The following is an 18,800-nucleotide window of genomic DNA, read 5'->3' as shown; positions in this document are numbered from 1 at the left end:
GCCCCTGTGGTGCCGTGGTATGAGCAATACCCCTCCGAGCTGGATGCTTCGGATGAGGAGAAGATAAGAGCTCTATCCCACGCCCCTAAAAATTACAAGTTTGTCATTCCTGACCCCACAGACCGAGCTAACCACCCTCCTCCAGGATTTTATACTTTTTATTTAGATCAGCTGGAGGCAGGTCTTAGATTTCCCCTCCCCTTACTTTCCAACAGCTCAGCCGATATTATGAGCTTCACCTAGGACAGTTCACCCCCAACTCCTTCCGAACTCTTTGTAGTTTTGTAGTTTTTTTTAGGACTCTAGGCTTTGAAGTTAACTGTTTTACCATTTGTACCTTCCTGCTGCCCAAACGTTCTGAGGAGGGCCCCTTTTATTTTTCCTGCCGACCCAACTGTAAATTTTTTAAGGGTTCTCCCAGCTCCAATAAAAATTGGAAAAATGCCTTCTTTTTTGTATGTCCCTCCGACGATTGGGACATATGTTCTGCCTGGAGGGATGTTCTCCCCCTCCTACCTGTTCCCACCCCGGGCTTTTGTCAAGGGGAATTGTTTACTGGAGCCCAAAGGGCTATAGGGGGAAGGTGCTTTGATGTCTCTGCCCTTTTGGCAGAGGACCTGCTCTGCCACCATGGGCTCAGCTCGGCAGATGTTTTCGTTCGAGGAAACTTAGGTACGGCCCTTCCCCCGCCCGTGCTCCGCTTTACTAATATTATGCTATCTCATTTCTTGTCCTGACCTTCCTTATGTCTCGTGCAGAAAAAAGGGTTATGGACTCAACAATGAGGAGAATGTTAGAGAATAAGAAAACAACTGCCCCATCAGGGAGCCGAGCTGCAGGGAGCTCAGCCAAATCTAAAGCCCCTTCACCACGGGCCACCAACAAGCCAGATCCTTCTGCCACCCCGTCCAAAGGCTCCAAAAGGCGGGCACCGTCAAGCCCTCACCCGGAGGTAGTGGAGCTGGACTCCGGGAAGTCTTCTATTCCGGAGGTGGCACCCCTTCGTCAGTTCAGGGCGGAGAAGCCTCAGACTCCCGTGGTCCGGTGCAGGACCAATTTCTTCGAAATGTACCACAATGCCCTGCGCATTGTGGGGGTCGGGCCTACTCCCACGGCTGGGTCAGTCCTCCGGGATATGATTTCCCAGGCTGATGCCGATTATGTGAAAAGCCTTGGATGGGCTGAGCTGATGCAACGTTCTAACACTGCCTCAGCTGAGGTAACCATCCTTTGTTCAGTACTTTATGTTCTTCTTTTGCATTCTCTTTTAATTGTTCTTTTCCTTTCCTAGGCTGCTGTCCTGAACTCCGAGATGTCCCTCCGAGCTTCCATGACTCGAAAGCAACTTTCTAAGGATGCTCGAGGTTATGAAGCTCATTTTGCTGAGCTTAGCCAGTTAGCGGAGGAGGCGAAGCTTGGTTATGAGAAGGAGGTAGCCAATCTCCGAGCCCAGATGGAGGAAATGAGGATGGGCTTCCAAACTGAGCGGCTGAAGCATCAAAATGACCTCCGGGTTTCCGAGGTGCAGAAGGAGAATCTTCGGGGCGAACTCAAGGGGTCCCATGATCAACTTGCTCAGGCCCTTCAAGAACTATAAGATTCCCGAGCTGAGCTTTCCAAGGGAGCTGAAGGCTTCAAGGAGGCATTCTTGAAGTCTGATGAGTATATGGACAAGGTGGCTGCTCAAGCCTATGGTTATCTGGCCAAAGGGTTCGACGGCTGCACTCAGCAGTTCAGGGCGGCAGGCTATCCTCCTGAAGGGACCCCTGTGGACTTCCTGGACCTAGACGGGTTTGCCCTCTCCCTTACCTCAGCAGAGGCAGCAAAAGAGGATGGGGGCGCAGATGAACAGGGTGAGGATGAGGGCGAGGGAGAGAATGAGAGTTAATTTAGGGTTTTTGGAGATGTAAACATTTAAATTTTTGTCAGATTATGCAAACTCAGTTCTATTATTATTCTTTTAGGTTATCACAATTTGAGTTGCGATTACTAACACCTTAAAATGAGCTGAGCCGAGCTCCCTGGAGGGATGCAAAATTAACACTTAAAAATAAACGAACACCCAAAAGGCATTGAGCTGAGCTTACCTCTAGGTGGCCGAGCCGAATTCCCTAAGGTGGCCGAGCTCCTGAAAGGGAGGCAAGATAAATACTTAAAAATTAACCAACTCCTGAAGGTGAGCTGAGCTGAGCTGAGCTCCTGAAGGGAGGCAAAATAGATACTTAAAAATTAACTAACTCCTGAAGGTGAGCTGAGCTGATCTGAGCTCCTGAAGGGAGGCAAAATAGATACTTAAAAATTAACTAACTCCCGAAGGTGAGCTGATCTGAGCTCCTGAAGGGAGGCAAAATAGATACTTAAAAATTAACTAACTCCCGAAGGTGAGCCGAGCTGCGCTCCTGAAGGGAGGCAAAATAGATGCTTAAAAATTAACTAACTCCCGCAGGTGAGCTGAGCTGAGCTCCTGAAGGGAGGCAAAATAGATGCTTAAAAATTAACTAACTCCCGAAGGTGAGCTGAGCTGAGCTCCCCGGAGAGAGCACAGTACGGATTTACAAATAAACTAACATTCGGAGGCGCTGAACAGAGCTGAGCTCCTTAAGGGGAGCAAAGTACTTGTCTTAAAATAAACTAACACCCGGAGGCGTTGAACAGAGCTGAGCTCCTTAAGGGGAGCAAAATACTTGTCTTAAAATAAGCTAACACCCGGAGGCGTTGAACAGAGCTGATCTCCTTAAGGGGAGCAAAGTACTTGTCTTAAAATAAGCTAACACCCGGAGGCGTTGAACAGAGCTGAGCTCCTTAAGGGGAGCAAAGTACTTGTCTTAAAATAAGCTAACACCCGGAGGCGTTGAACAGAGCTGAGCTCCTTAAGGGGAGCAAAGTACTTGTCTTAAAATAAGCTAACACCCGGAGGCGTTGAACAGAGCTGAGCTCCTTAAGGGGAGCAAAGTACTTGTTTTTTTTTTTTTTTTTTAAAAAATAAACTAACACCCGAAATCTGAGCTGAGCTGCAGGAGCCGAGCTGAGCTGCCGAAGCCGAGCTGAGCCTCTGGAACCAAACTTCCGAGCTGACCTAAAATGTGTTCTCAGATTGCCTAATTGGACTCCCGAGCTCCCCAGCCAATATTCCTGAACCGCCAGCTCATCTACATGAGACCACTATGAAGTGACCCGCAACTGAACTGCGCCCGAAAATCAGGGTCGAGGTGACTAGACTAAGGCAAAGGGCTGAACCAAAGTCATGGGCTTAAGAAGTGTGACTAAGGTGATGAGCTGAACCAAAGTTAGGGGCTCAAGGAGCGTGACTAAGGTGATGAGCTGAACCCAAGTCAGGGGCTTAAGAAGCGTGACTAAGGTGATGAGCTGAACCAAAGCCAGGGGCTTAAGAAGCGTGACTAAGGTGATGAGCAGAACCCAAGTCAGGGGCCTAAGAGGCGTGACTAAGGTGATGAGCTGAACCCAAGTCAGGGGCTCAAGGAGCGTGACTAAGGTGATGAGCTGAACCCAAGTCAGGGGCCTAAGAGGCATGACTAAGGTGATGAGTTGAACCAAAGTCAGGGGCTCAAGGAGCGTGACTAAGGTGATGAGCTGAACCCAAGTCAGGGGCTTAAGAAGCGTGACTAAGGTGATGAGCTGAACCAAAGCCAGGGGCTTAAGAAGCGTGACTAAGGTGATGAGCTGAACCCAAGTCAGGGGCCTAAGAGGCGTGACTAAGGTGATGAGCTGAACCCAAGTCAGGGGCTCAAGGAGCGTGACTAAGGTGATGAGCTGAACCCAAGTCAGGGGCTTAAGAGGCGTGACTAAGGTGATGAGCTGAACCAAAGTCAGGGGCTCAAGGAGCGTGACTAAGGTGATGAGCTGAACCCAAGCCAGGGGCTTAAGAAGCGTGACTAAGGTGATGAGCTGAACCCAAGTCAGGGGCCTAAGAGGCGTGACTAAGGTGATGAGCTGAACCAAAGTCAGGGGCTCAAGGAGCGTGACTAAGGTGATGAGCTGAACCCAAGTCAGGGGCTTAAGAAGCGTGACTAAGGTGATGAGTTGAACCCAAGTCAGGGGCTCAAGGAGCGTGACTAAGGTGATGAGCTGAGGCACATTTACATCAATATTTCTGAAAAAATAACTGCTTATAGATAAACGTAGAAAGTAGCTTGTACAAATTACAACTTAAAGGAAAATTGAACTTGCAACATTTAAGAATAATATTTGCGTAAATTGTAAGCGCTCCAAGGTCTCTTCAACATCTTTCCTTTTGAATCCTCCAAGTAGTAAGCATCAGAACTGAGCCTCATCACCACCTTGTATGGTCCTTCCCATTTAGGGTCTAGCTTCCCTACAGCCACCTCCTGAACTTTTCTCAGCACCAAATCTCCTACCTGGAAATCCTTCCTGCGCACCCGACGATTATAGGACCGAGCTATCCTGTTCTTGTATGCCTCCATCCTGATAACAACAGCTTCTCTCTTTTCACCCAAAAAGTCTAAGTCTTCCCTCCTTCTCTTTCCATTTTCTTCATCATAGAAAATGATCCGAACTGACTTCTCTCCAATTTCTACTGGCAGGACGGCCTCATTTCCATACACCATACTAAATGGAGTCTCTCCAGTTCCAATTCTTGGTGTGGTACGATATGACCATAACACACTAGGGAGCTCTTCCACCCAATTTCCCTGGGCTTGGCCTAAACGCGTCTTCAAGCTTTGCACCAAAGACCTATTAGTCACCTCCACCTGACCATTACTCTGAGGATAATGGACAGATGTGAAGTGTTGCTGAATTTTCATTTCTTTACACCAAGCTTGCACTCGAGCCCCTTGAAACTGCCTCCCATTGTCAGATATGAGCTTACGTGGTACTCCAAATCTGCACACAATATTCTTCCACAGAAATTTCAAGACTTCCCCTTCAGTAATTCGAGCTAAAGCCTCGGCCTCAACCCATTTAGAGAAGTAATCAATGACAACCAATAAGAATTTCTTTTGAGCTGGGGCTGGAGGGAAAGGAACCACAATATCAATTCCCCATTGATCGAAAGGATATGCTGCTACTATCCCTTTCATTAACGCTGCTGGTTGGTGTTGAAGTCTACTATGTCTTTGACAACTATCACAAGAAGTCACCAAAGTTATGGCATCTTTCAGAATAGTGGGCCAAAAATATCCCGCCAAGAGAACCTTACGAGCTAGAGAATAAGACCCTAAATGATTACCACAACACCCATCGTGTATCTCCTTTAGGACATAATGAGCTTCTTTGGGGCCTATACACTTGAGAAGAGGTCCGGCAAATGACCTCTTATAAAGAACTCCCTCCATCATCACAAAGCGGATACTCCTCTGTTTCAACCGATATGCCTTCTTCGGATCCTTTGGTAACTCCCCCTTCTCTATGTAATCCAAGAGCTCCTTTCTCCAGTCACTCTCTTCCTGAGCTAATGGTGCGAGCTCAGTAGAGGGTGTCAATTCCACTTGCACAACAACTTTCCTGGTCTTCCAGCTATGAAGTGAGCTAGCCATCTTGGCGAGATAATCTGCTTTTTCATTGTCCTCCCTCGGAATTTGTTCAAACAACACCTCATCAAAGAAACCCTTAGCTTCCTCTATCGTCCTCATATATTCCTTCAGCTTTTCATTTTTGACTTCATACGTTCCATTTACCTGCTGGGCTACTAACTGTGAATCAGAGTAGAGGTGCACCCGAGCTGCCCCAGCTTGCTTAGCTGCTCGGAGGCCAATCAACACAGCCTCATACTCTGCTTCGTTATTAGAGGCTCGAAAATCCAACCTAACTGCTAATCTGATCTCATCTCCACGAGGGGAGATCAAAAACACCCCCACCCCACATCCTTCACTATTAGAAGAGCCGTCAACGTATACTTTCCACAAATCATCTGCTTCCATATGTCTCGTTTTGGCAAGGAAATCAGCTAACGTCTGGGCCTTAACGGCCGTCCTTGGTTCATACTGGATATCATACTCACTGAGCTCCGTAGTCCACTTTACCAACCTTCCCGAAATATCAACTCGAGTTAATATCCTCCCAATATGGCTGTTGGTTAGCACCACAATAGGATGTGATAGAAAGTAAGGTCTGAGCTTCCTTGCTGTCATAACCAAGGCTAATGCTAACTTTTCCACCTCTGAATACCGAAGTTCTGCACCCTTAAGGGCATGTGAGAAGAAATAGATAGGGTGTTGAGCTGTTCTCTCCTGCCTAATAAGTACTGAGCTAACGGCCCCTTCCAAAGCTGATAAGTAGATGTATAATGGTTCACCAGGAATTGCCTTAGCCAACACAGGGAGCTCAGCTAGGTAACTTTTTAAGCCATCAAATGCCTTCCCGCATTCATCATCCCATTCAAACTTCTTGGCTTTGCGAAGCACCTTGAAGAAAGGTAAACTTCTATGGGCTGATCTTGATATAAATCGAGACAAGGCTGCAATCTTTCCTGCCAACCTTTGAACTTCTTGCAAGTTACGGGGAGCAGACATGGATCGAATAGCCTGCACCTTCTCAGAATTGGCCTCTATGCCCCTCTCAGTAACCATATACCCCAAAAACTTACCTCCCCTGACTCCGAACACACACTTCTCTGGATTAAGCTTCACCTGATAAGCCCTCAAAGTCGAGAAAGTCTCCTCTAGGTCGGCCAACAACCCCACATCATCCTGAGACTTTACCAGAATATCATCTACATAAACTTCCACATTTCTGCCAATTTGGGAGGCAAACACTCTGTCCATGAGTCTTTGATAAGTGGCCCCTGCATTCTTCAAACCAAAAGGCATCACTTTGTAACAAAAAGTTCCATGGGAGGTGGTGAAACTTACTTTGTCCTGATCTTCCACCACCAGAGGAATTTGATGATACCCTTGATATGCATCCATGAAGCACAAGTACTGATGACCTGCCGTTGAATCAACCAATTGATCAATTCGAGGCAGGGGATAGCAATCCTTTGGGCATGCCTTATTTAGGTCCCTGAAATCAACACACATCCTCCACTTGCCTGAACTCTTAGGGACGAGGACCACATTGGATAACCAGGTAGGGAATTGCACTTCCCTAATGTGTCCTGCCTTAAGAAGTTCCTCTACCTCTTTTTTAATGACCTTATCCTTGTCTGGACCAAAGTGTCTCTTCTTCTATTTTATCGGTCTTACTCCCGCAAGAATATTTAATCGATGAACCATAATTTCTGCACTGACCCCTGTGAGCTCCGATACAGACCAAGCAAAAACATCTTTGTTCTTCCTTAAGCAACCAACCAAATTTTGCTTCACTGATGGGCTCAGATCAGCAGCTAATTTGACAATCTGAGCTCCCGGGATTAATTCCACCTTCTCATGACCTTCTTCGGACATCAGAAGCACCTTCTGTCCGTGTGCCTTCAATGTTCGACCTATTGAAACCATTCCTACCTCCCTCTTATTCTTCTTTGAATCAATCCTTACCTCATTCACATAGCATAACCGAGTTGCTTTTTGATCACCCCGAACAACCCCCACTTCTCTTCCACTTGGGAACTTCAACTTCTGATGATAGGTAGATGCCACGGCTCGGAAATCACTCAGGGCAGGGCGCCCCAATATTCCATTGAAAGAGGATGGTGCCTCCACCACGGTGAAGCAAGCCATTTTGGTTACTCTCTGCTCTCCACTCCCAAGGGACAAGGGGAGCACTATCTATCCCAATGGTTGCAGAGCATGACCCGTGAACCCATACAACTCTGTGGTGATTGGATCCAATTCAAATCCTTCCAATTTCATTTGGTCCAGAGTTTCTTTAAAGATAATGTTTACTGAGCTCCCAGTATCCACAAAGATACGAGCCACGTCATAATTGGCTATGGTCAAGGTGACCAGTAGGGGATCATTATGAGGTAGCACCACATCCTTTAAATCTTCCCTTCCGAAACTGATGTTCGGGTCAGTGGGACAGCTGAGTTGCGAACTTACCTCAAAATTTTCCAACCTACGCCCGTGAGCTTTGCGAGCCCTTCCCGAATCTCCATCCGTACTACCCCCGGAGATCATATGGATAACCCCGATCGGGATGATTTGCAATCTGCTGCACCCTATCTCCTCGACCGTTTGGAGGAGCTCTTCCCTGATGATCACTTTGATTCTCTCTATCTTCATTCCTTTGATTCCTCCATTGGGGAGCTCGGCCTTGGCGAGGAGGATTTGCTCTTCGAGTCAGCTCAGCTCTGATTCGAGGGTCATCATACATGATCCTTTGAACCTCCTCACCTAGCCTCTGACAATCATTGGTGATATGCCCATACTTCCTGATGAAAATCGCAAAACTTGTCAGATGGCGGTAACCGCGGGCCTTTCTCAGCATTGCGGGGCCTCACAAGTGCTCGCCTATCCTCACATACTTGCATTGCCTTCTCCAGGCTCACCGATAGGGGTACATAGGGGTAGGGTCCTTTGGCCCTGTTCATCTCTTCTGCCACCCTCTTCCTTCCTCCTTCTGTCTTCCCCTCGGCCTTTGCTCCCCCCTTGGCACTAGGCTTACTTCCAAACGTTCCTTCCTGTCTCCTCTGCCTCTGTGCATCCTCCAAATTCACGTACTTCTCAGCTCTACTAAGGAGCTCATCATAAGTCAAAGGAGGCTTCTTGACTAAGGATCTGAAAAACTCCCCTTCTCTCAACCCTTGAGTGAAAGAGTTGACCAAGGTGTCCGCCGTGGCAGCAGGTACTTCCAGAGCTGCTGTGTTGAAGCGCTTAACATACTCCCGCAACGATTCCACCTCAGATTGCTTCATATTGAACAAACTGAGAGAAGTCTTCAAATATTTCTTGCTACTCGCATACTGGTGTAGAAAAGCTGAGCTGAAGTCATTGAAACTCTGAATACTACCAGGCTGTAAAAGGTTGAACCATTGCTGGGCTGACCTTACCAAAGTAGTGAGGAAGACCCGACATTTAATTGCATCTGAATATCTATGCAACAAGGCTGCATTTTCAAATCTCCCCAAGTGTTCCTCCGGATCTGAGCTCCCGTCATACTCCCCTAAAGTAGGCTGCTTAAAATTTGCAGGGAGTTCCTCATCTAGAATAGCCCGAGCAAAAGGACTTTCCCTTTGTATAGGCCCAGGCCGACCTCCTACTTGCCGACCTAGTCTCCTAATCTCTTCCCACACCGCATCCATTGGGTTTGGGACCCACGGGAGGAGGTGGTGGATTGTGACCCATGGCCGCTTGCACCGTTTGAGTGATGAACTGAGCTGATCTACAGTCATATCCGCCACATTTCCTCTTCCCCTTCCTCTTCCTCTTCCTGCCATATCTACGTCTTAGCTCGATGTTCCCACAGACGGCGCCAATTGATATACCTCAATAAAGTGATCTCCTTGGACGAGCTGAAGAAACTCCTCCAAATAAGAGATGAACTGCTGCTGACCTGAAACCACTAACAAGAATGTTAAGGGAGGCCGGAAGGTGTTCCGGCGTATCCCCTCCGACGCTCAAGTCAGATGTTAGGATAGCGAAAATATAGAGAGTGGTGTGTGCCCACGAGTGAAGAATTAGGATGCAAATAATGAAAATGAACCTGGTATTTATAGGAGAGAGCTCCGGATTTAACGCCTACCTTCCTTATCAAGAATCCGCGAATCCCGGGATCACAATCCCGAATATTTAGGCTGAGATCTCGCCCGAATCTTGTCTGAGGTCATATGAAAAAGGGATGAGTGATCTATTGCTGAACCCCTGAACTCAACCCGAGCACTGATCCTAACATCTTAGCTAGCTCATCAAGGTTGTCCAACCCCTCTACCGAGCTAATTCCCTACTGACATCGGGGCTGAGATGAATTCCAGAGCTCCCAACCTAAGATGGAGATGATGGTGGAGGAGTTTGAAGGAGGTCCCGAGCTCCCGAGCTCCCGAGCCGAACTGGATGATGTTGTGGAGGAGCTTGACTGAGCTCCCGAGCTCCCGAGCTGGGTGATGGTGGTGGAGGAGCTTGACGGATCTCCCGAGCCGACCTCCTGGACCATCCTGTCTATCTAAGGATTGATCTTTATCTTAGGGTCGTCTTTGAGATGAGGTGATTTCCTCATCGGAGTATCAAATATATTTATCAAATAAATAAAAATACGATTTTCTTGCCATACAGTGACATAAACCTCTCTCAATAAATAAACAATATTCATACAATCTCACTTTATAACAAGACCCCACCCTTCATTTAATTTTTTTTAAAAAAAGTAAGTGCAGTTTTATTAATTAATCAATTGTTATGCCAAAACCACGACGAACGACTGTATTTTCTTGTCCTTTTTTATTTAATTAAAATTAAAAGCATTTGATTGTGTTGGGGAGGCCCATTTCAGGGGCTTTGAAGGAGCTTAGGCCCAGCGATAGTTTGGAGCAACTACATTAGCATATGGATCTACCATACAGGCCGACTAAAAAAATTCAGCAGGGAAAACAATGTAAGGTCCAATTTCTTCTTTGTGAAGAATAGCCCAATTATCTCTCTCTTAACTACAGCTCAATATATATATGCTTGGAAAGCCCAATCACGTACGTAGTGATAGAAAATAATTTAAGTGGCCCTGTGGTTGAAACAAGAGAGATGAATATTGAACGTACTTAAAATGCTATTATGACGTATATCTGGTACCAAAGCACAGTAGACTTTAGGGTAGATTCAAATCCAATTGTAAAAAATACATATTCCGCTAAAAACTATATTGTGATTTTATTTCAATGAGGTTAACTTCAAGTAAATAACAGCAATTGCATATTGGTAGCAATTTGCTTCCAATGACTTTATCTTTTGAAATGTAAAATGTGGAAAATAAATGTTAGATTATTCTACATTTTAATTGCAAAGGCAAACATATTGGGGCCAAGGTACTGTTTTGAGTTCTTGTGATGAGTGGGAGATGTAATAAAAGCTTGATGAGCAAAATAGGCCAAGAATGTTGAATTCAAAGATGGAAGAGAAGAAGAAGAAAAGATGGGTCAGAATCAAAATAATCCACACACAAAGACAACGCGTTTCTTGCCATTATTATACATACAGTCAAAAAGCCTCTCCTCCCTTTGATTAAATTTGAGTTGAATAGACAACCACCGAATCTGATCCAACAAAAACAACATTGTAGAGTTCAAAGTCCAATCTTTGACAAAGTCCCAACGAGCCTCCCAAGAAAATAACGCAGAAAATTCCCCCCAAGCTTCATTCTTTTTCTTCTCTAATCAACTGAATGAAACTTTCTTGAATCTCTGCTCTTCCATGGATTTCCCGAAGGAGAGCATCAGCAGCACAAGCCCCGCTGTTCCGGAAAATTCACTGATCACCACTCTCTGCAACTCAATCCAAGCTCTGGGACGGGGTTTTGACGTCACCTCTGACATTAGGTTGCTTTATTGTAAAGGAGCCCCTGGCTCTACGTTAGTGCATATCGATGAAGAAAACACCGAGGATCTTGAAATTTCTGAATCTCATTCAATCCGAGATGTTTCTGTTGACATTGGGTGTTCCAAAGGCCAGAGCTCTCATGAAAAGACCCATGTTTTGACCTTCCACGAGGTTTGTTTCTAGCCCGGACGACTAAATTCTGTTCGATTGAGATCTTTTGTATTGTTGAGGTTATGATGATGATTCGTTCTTGGTTGGTTATTGAATCTTGAGTGGGACTGTGCAAGATTTTAGCTTTTTAATGAACACTCGAACTGAAAATGCTGATAATGAATTGTCTTTGTCAGAATTAAGTACGTTTTTTGTAAATTACGATTCATTTCATGACAACGGATCGTCCGGGTTATATGTTGGATGGAAACATTGTCTTCTTTCTCTGTTCCATTTTAAGCGGGCTATTTATAAGCTTGCTGGTTTTTCACTCGATAGACTTATTATTTTTTGGTTTGGTTTGGTTTGGTTTATATAGCTTAATATTGGTGCTCCTCAATGAATCAACGTAGCAGAGGGGGCTACCTGGAAAAGTGTTATCTTTGTTTAAGGGCCTGCAATGTAATCAATGCTCATATTATGGATTGAATTGAGTTGAATGTGACCAATGTTGATAGGTCACTGAAGTTTCCAGATGTGAGGGTTGACTTTTAAAGGCGTGACCAATGCTAAATATGCAGGCTTAAAAAACATAGCTTTTCTAATAAGCACTATTGGAAACTACTTCTTGTTCTAGACCTGATCCATAGAATGAATGATTTATAGGTATGCCCCGAAAAAAGGGGTTGGGAAAAAATGCTTCCATCAGAGTTTGGCGCATGACCTCCTTTATGGAGATTTAAAATGATTGAAAGAAGTGGTGTCAGAGATGAAATTCGAGAATACCTTTTGCTGCCGCAACATGCAAATTGTGCTTGCCTATTTCTAGAATGTGGTGTTTATTGGGGAGTTTAGTTGCATCATCACAGTTAAATGGCACTAGGCAAATTGCTTGATCACATGCCCCACAATTTTACCCATTTTTGTGTTGCTCCATTTGTTTGAGATTATGTTTTGTTTCACATTTGATCATGGACTAAGGTAAAATTGTGATAAATCTCGAAATATTCCTTCTTCATTCATCTTCATTAAATCATGATGCCATGGCTCTAAATGCGTAAATAATTATCACATGCTACATAGAATGAGCATTTCCCTTGGTTGAGTCTTCAACATGTTTTATTTCCTGATGTGACCGTGCCCTTAAACCTTTATTATAGGACCTATGGACTTGAAAATATCAATGCCCATCTTTAGTCTGAAATGAGCATTTGCTACGGATGATTTATTTTTCTTTGTATGCTTTAAAAATTAAATCTCCTCTCCTAGCTATTCATCTTATATTTATCCGGTACTTGCATTTGCAGATGGCTAAGTATTTCAATGAAAAATCAGATATACCCGGTGATGTACCGCTGGGAAGCTTCAATGCGATGTTTAATTTCACTGGCTCTTGGCAGCTTGATGCGGCAGCTACGCAATCCCTTGCAATGGTCGGATTCATTATCCCCTTATACACAGTCAAACTAACAAATCCAAATTTAATTTTGCTCGAAGAAGTCAAAAGTGCTGTCCCATATTCTTGGGACCCTGCATCCTTGGCAAGGTAGCATCTATGAAAGTCTTAAGACTTAGCATGTGAATTTCACTGATATATCACCCTTTTTTTGGATATTGCATGAACTTTCCAAGTTTATTTGGTTTATGAAGTGTATCTGAAGTTATAATTTTTGGTTACTCCCACAACATGAGAATGAAATATACACGCTCGTCGATTTTCTTATATAAAATATTCTGTCAGCTTTATTGAAAACTATGGCACCCATATCGTTACCTCCGCGACAATTGGAGGAAGGGATGTCGTCTACATCAGACAGCACCAGTCATCACCATTATCAATGTCAGATATTGAAACATACGTGAAAGACATTGGAGAGCATAGGTTCTCAGATTCAAAGGGTTATGCGAGTTCTGGTGCCTTAAAATACAAGGACAAGGTATGTGGAGCAGCATTCTTTGAGTTTGTACCATATTGCTGACTATGTGCTGATCAAACATACTTTTTCCTCTTGATTACTTTTAGGTAATTTACGTATCAATTTTTTTTTTTTACAGATTTTTGGTATTTATCTCATTTATGCAGGACGTTACCGTCATTTTCAGAAGAAGAGGAGGAGATGACCTTGAACAGAGCTATGGCAAGTGGGCCAGCACCGTGGAAGGAGCGCCTGATGTTATCAACATGACGTTTATGCCCATTGTGTCTTTGCTTGAAGGAGTGCCTGGGATAAAACACTTAGCTCGAGCTATTGACTTGTACTTGGAATGTAAGAGTTTATCTTATGCTGTTGTTTCAATCTAAACGGAATTTGGAAATCATGTAGAATTTTCTTCTAATTATCAGCTCAAAATTCTGGGAAATTGATGATTTGGCTAAAGAACGTGTTTATATTATGATGTGTCTTAGAGTTCTTTGTCTTACATCTTCAACTCTGTGAAAATTTTTCATTTTATTCAGATAAGCCGCCTATCGAGGATCTACAGTACTTCTTGGATTTCCAAATTCCTCGTGTTTGGGCTCCTGAGCAGAACAACCTACAAAGGAAGGGACCCGTGTGTTCATCTCTTCAGTTCAGTTTAATGGGTCCTAAACTTTATATAAGCCCCGATCAGGTATCATAGTCTACTGCTACAATGTTATTTCATGGTCGAGTTTCCACTATTTATTTCAGTGTTTAATTTGGATATTCTACGAGGTTACAGGTTACTGTAGGACGTAAGCCCGTCACAGGACTCAAGCTCAGCCTAGATGGTAGCAAGCAAAACCGTCTTTCTATAAACCTGCAACACCTAGTGTCTCTCCCGAAAATACTTCAACCCCATTGGGATGCCCACATGGCTATAGGTGCACCGAAGTGGCAAGGACCCGAAGAGCAGGATAGCAGATGGTTTGAACCAATTAAGTGGAAAAAATTCTCGCATGTAAGCACTGCACCAATAGAGTTCACAGATACATGCATCGGAGATCTTTCTGGCGTTCATATCGTCACCGGGGCTCAGCTAGGTGTGTGGGATTTTGGGGCAAAAAGCGTGCTTCACCTTAAACTCCTCTTTTCCAAAGTACCAGGATGTACTTTAAGGCGATCTGTGTGGGATCATAGTCCCTCAAATTTATCTTCTGCACAAAAACTCGATGGCTCGTCTACTTCATTGTCAAACGAAAAAGGGGATGGTTCCAGCATGCTTGGAAAACTGACAAAAATTGTGGATATGACGGAAATGTTGAAAGGGCCCCAAGATATGCCAGGGCACTGGTTGGTAACCGGAGCCAAACTTGGAGTTGATAAAGGGAAAATTGTTTTACGTGTAAAGTACTCGCTGTTGAACTACTGATGTATGATTGTGCTAGCTAGGATTCTTCACGTACCTCCATTAGCAGGATAGATTTCTTGATCAGGCGATCTGCCACTCTATTCTTCTGTACATTATATATGTCAATGTAGTCAGTCATTCATTGTGCTTGAATATTTATTGAGATTATACTTGATGCTTGTCTTGTTAAAGGGCAAAAAACTGCATTTCTTTTTGTATTTTGGTTTCTCATAAGTTAATTTTTCTTTTTATTCATCTGCTTTTTTGGTTTTGATTTTATCAGGTCGAACTTGGTATCTGGCCCAGAAATCAGAATTATTCTTTGGTAGTAAAACTTCAATCTTCAAGTTGTAAAAGATTAGAATTCAGATCGAACTTGATTTCAAAAGTTTGGAAAATAATCAGATGAAGTCAAGATAATTAAGCTGAGTCTGACATTAATTTAAACAAATAAAACATAAATATTTGGTGGTTTTCCATTTGCATTCTACTAATAGAGCAGAAAATCAATTTAAAAAACAATGGGGTGGATAATCTCAAGAATATACTCCCATAAAAGTTAACTAAACCATCCAAATATGTTAGTGTCCAAGAAGCAACCTTAAATCTAACAGCATAACTTTAGTTTGACGTTGATGTTTTGGTTTCTGGTTACCTGAAAACTATCAAAAACATCGAAATCATGTGCGGCTTTTTTTTCCCTTTTATTGCAACAGTTGACCTGGATGACAGAATATATACCCCCAAGTCGGCAAAATTCCAGGAATATGCACGAGAATATCCATGAAAGAAGGGAACTGTTTCCCGATACGATTTGTCAAGTTTGCCGCTTCCTCCAGCATGCTTGAAGATAGAATGATTTTTGGATTCCTAACCGTTTGTTTTTCGTATACTTGATTTAATGGTTTAGATTAGAGTTGGATAATACTTGGTTAAGGTTTTTTCTTGGAGATTATTTAGAATAGGAAGATATGTCATGCAAATGATGTAAAACATGTTATTATTGCATAAATATTGGTCATCGTTCTACGTTGTTATAACCAATTTTATGTATCTTATACGAGCAATCCATTTGCATGCAACGAAAAGCATGCGTATTTATTTTTAATTTATGAGATATATGATATTAGAATAATAGTTTTCAGAATCTGATTAGTTGAGAGGGAATACGCTCATTCCCATTTAATTTGATTTAATTATGCTAGGATTTTAATTCTTATTTGTCTCTTTACACTTTTAGGCCAACTCAGCTGATATAAAATGCTCCGACCTTTGGTAAAAGTGGTATATATGCACAAAATAATACATAGTTTTCGTATCAATCTGATCACTAGAATCATAGATATATTTTTATAGCCTCGTTGATTCTTGCCTTTGCAATTTCGCTACTTGGGATCTTCAGCAAAAGGGTTAAAAAAGATTACACCAGCTAATGGTACTCTCAACACCTCTATTCTTAATCAAATATTCCATCACTATAAGTTGTAACTTAGTATTTTTGGTTTTCCATATGCATCTGATACTACCAGTACTCAAAAATATGCAGGAAAAGGTCAAATTTGTTGAAGGGAACGTGGATTGGAGAGGAAATACGGCTCGAAAAGATAAGCATGGTGGAATGGGTGTCTCATCACTAATTCTAGGTACCACCACAGCTCTTTCAATACAAAAACATAATTTAGAAGATCTGTCAAGTACTAACGTTGGCTTTCGTTGACATTGTTTAAAGGGATGTTTGCTTTCGAGCACATGGCTACTTTCGGCTTGGCAGTAAACTTGATAACATACTATACTGGGGTGATGCACTTTAGCATAGCCAATGCAGCGACTCAACTGACAAACTTATTAGGGACTAGTTACATTATCACCATTGCAGTGGCCTTCCTAGCAGACACATATGTTGGCAGATACAAAGCAGTTCTTTTAGCAGCTTCTGTTGAGTTTCTGGTTAGTTTTTTATGAATTCAGATGCTTCATTTCTCAAAAACATTATAGTCACTAAACTTTTCCTTCATGTAGGGACTTGGGCTACTAGCTCTGCAAGCTCATTATCCAAAACTGAAGCCACCTCTCTGCAACATATATGATAAAAACTCTCATTGTGTTCAAGTCAGTGGAACCAAAGCTGTGCTCCTGTTTGTTGGCCTTTACTCCGCAGCCATTGGATTTGGAGGAATAAAAGCTGCATTGCCATCACATGGTGCTGACCAGTTCGAAGATAAGGATCCGAAGGAGGAGGGACAGAGGTCGAGTTTCTTTAACTGGTTGCTATTGGCAAGATGCTTGGGAGGTGCTATTAGTCTCACTGTTTTTGTTTGGATCCAAGACAATAAAGGGTGGGATTGGGGTTTCTTCGCGAGCACGATGGCTATGTTCTGTGGCTTACTAATCTTCGCTTCTGGGATTCCACGGTATCGTATCCATGTAACAAATGGGAGTAGTGCCCTCTCTGAAATAGTACAGGTGAACATAGTAAATGAAAAAATAATATTTGCTTCCTATTCTTGCATGGAGTAAAGTTGATTTAATTTTCGTTTGTCCGAAAAGGTGTATGTTGCAGCCATCCGGAACAGAAAGCTTGACCTTCCTGATGACTTTAATGACTTGTATGAGATCAATAACAACAGGGAAGCAGCGAATCAATCAGAAGTTTTACCACACACCAATGCTTTCAGGTTCCCAAGCTGATTTTCAAAGGAATTTAAATATGTATATGACATAAATTGCTTCTTTTTTACATAACATTTTCTGGTGATTTTGTTTTGCCAGGTTTCTTGATAAAGCAGCTATCCTGACTACATCAACACAGAACTCGGAAAGGCCGAATCCATGGAAACTCTGTCGAGTGACGCAAGTCGAAAATGCAAAAATAATACTAAACATTGTTCCCATCTTTTGCTGCACCACCATCATGACCCTTTGCTTGGCTCAGCTTCAAACCTTCTCCATCCAACAGGGAATAACAATGGACACAAGCATGACCAAGAATTTCAATTCTCCGCCGGCATCGATAGCAGTCCTCCCCGTCTTGTTTCTGATAATCGGCGTTCCACTGTACGATCGGATATTCGTCCCATTTGCACGAAAATTAACTGGCATTCCCACAGGCATAACATATCTTCAACGAGTTGGAGTAGGTCTCATCCTATCCTCACTGTCAATGGCCGCAGCTGCCATAATGGAGGTAAAGCGCAAAAGAGTCGCAAGAGATAACAACATGCTTGATTCAATCCCCCTGCTTCAGCCGCCACTCCCAATCAGCGTTTTCTGGCTGTCGTTTCAGTACTTCATATTCGGGATAGCCGACATGTTTACATACGTGGGTCTCCTCGAGTTCTTCTATTCCCAGGCCCCGAAAGATCTCAAATCACTATCGAGCTGTTTCCTTTGGAGTTCAATGGCGCTTGGCTACTTCCTTAGCACCATAATTGTGAGGATAGTTAACAGTGCTACAAAGAATATCACCGGGAGTGGGGGATGGCTGGCTGGAAACAACATCAACCGTGGCCATTTGAATCTCTTCTATTGGCTGCTTTCTTTCTTGAGCTTGTTCAATTTTTGCATCTACCTGTTCGTCTCAAGTAGGTACAAGTACAGGAAAGTGAGCCCCGACAGTGCAAATGAGAGTAGCAGGGTCCATGAGCTGCAGATTGTACAAGACTAGTGCATATTTGAACAAGCATATTCAAGATTCAGGGGGGCATAAGATTCATGAATAAAATGGCTGCAGAAACCATGGGAATTGTCTGGCCGAAGAGAAGACTACATATTTGATTCTCACGAATTATGATCATTAACAAGGATATATAAGATTCTTCTACGTCGGATCGATGAACGAACGTTGTATCTATTCCAAGTCTTCATTGGTGTTTCATCAAAATTCAAATCTGTAGAGTTTTGTTTGTGGGAATTCTCAAGATTAATAATTATTGGATGAACTAATTGGACTTACTCTTC

General features: G+C 43.3%; 4 protein-coding genes across 4 annotated transcripts; 2 read left to right on the top strand and 2 right to left on the bottom strand.

The window, feature by feature from the left end:
• Window positions 1-7,685: 7,685 nt before the first annotated feature.
• On the bottom strand, window positions 7,686-8,141 carry LOC140867548 (uncharacterized). Its single transcript, XM_073272621.1, has one exon. The coding sequence runs from the start codon at window positions 8,139-8,141 to the stop codon at window positions 7,686-7,688; it is 456 nt and encodes a 151-aa protein (XP_073128722.1).
• A 125-nt stretch (window positions 8,142-8,266) lies between these two features.
• Window positions 8,267-9,295, bottom strand: LOC140867541 (uncharacterized). Its single transcript, XM_073272609.1, has one exon. The coding sequence runs from the start codon at window positions 9,293-9,295 to the stop codon at window positions 8,267-8,269; it is 1,029 nt and encodes a 342-aa protein (XP_073128710.1).
• A 1,787-nt stretch (window positions 9,296-11,082) lies between these two features.
• LOC140867437 (MACPF domain-containing protein CAD1) lies at window positions 11,083-15,061 on the top strand. The gene is made up of 6 exons (XM_073272510.1): window positions 11,083-11,552; window positions 12,839-13,077; window positions 13,273-13,468; window positions 13,615-13,798; window positions 13,990-14,144; window positions 14,235-15,061. The coding sequence occupies exons 1-6, from the start codon at window positions 11,256-11,258 to the stop codon at window positions 14,862-14,864; spliced, it is 1,701 nt and encodes a 566-aa protein (XP_073128611.1). The 5' UTR covers window positions 11,083-11,255; the 3' UTR covers window positions 14,865-15,061.
• A 1,322-nt stretch (window positions 15,062-16,383) lies between these two features.
• Window positions 16,384-18,507, top strand: LOC140867535 (protein NRT1/ PTR FAMILY 4.5-like). Its single transcript, XM_073272606.1, has 5 exons — window positions 16,384-16,486; window positions 16,573-16,790; window positions 16,863-17,306; window positions 17,391-17,518; window positions 17,613-18,507. Exons 1-5 carry the CDS (start codon window positions 16,384-16,386, stop codon window positions 18,505-18,507), a joined length of 1,788 nt encoding a protein of 595 aa, XP_073128707.1.
• Window positions 18,508-18,800: the final 293 nt, after the last annotated feature.

This window comes from Henckelia pumila, chromosome 4 (assembly GCF_033568475.1).
Source record: "Henckelia pumila isolate YLH828 chromosome 4, ASM3356847v2, whole genome shotgun sequence".
NCBI classification, from domain to species: domain Eukaryota; kingdom Viridiplantae; phylum Streptophyta; class Magnoliopsida; order Lamiales; family Gesneriaceae; genus Henckelia; species Henckelia pumila.
This window is presented reverse-complemented; position numbering and strand designations above follow the sequence as displayed.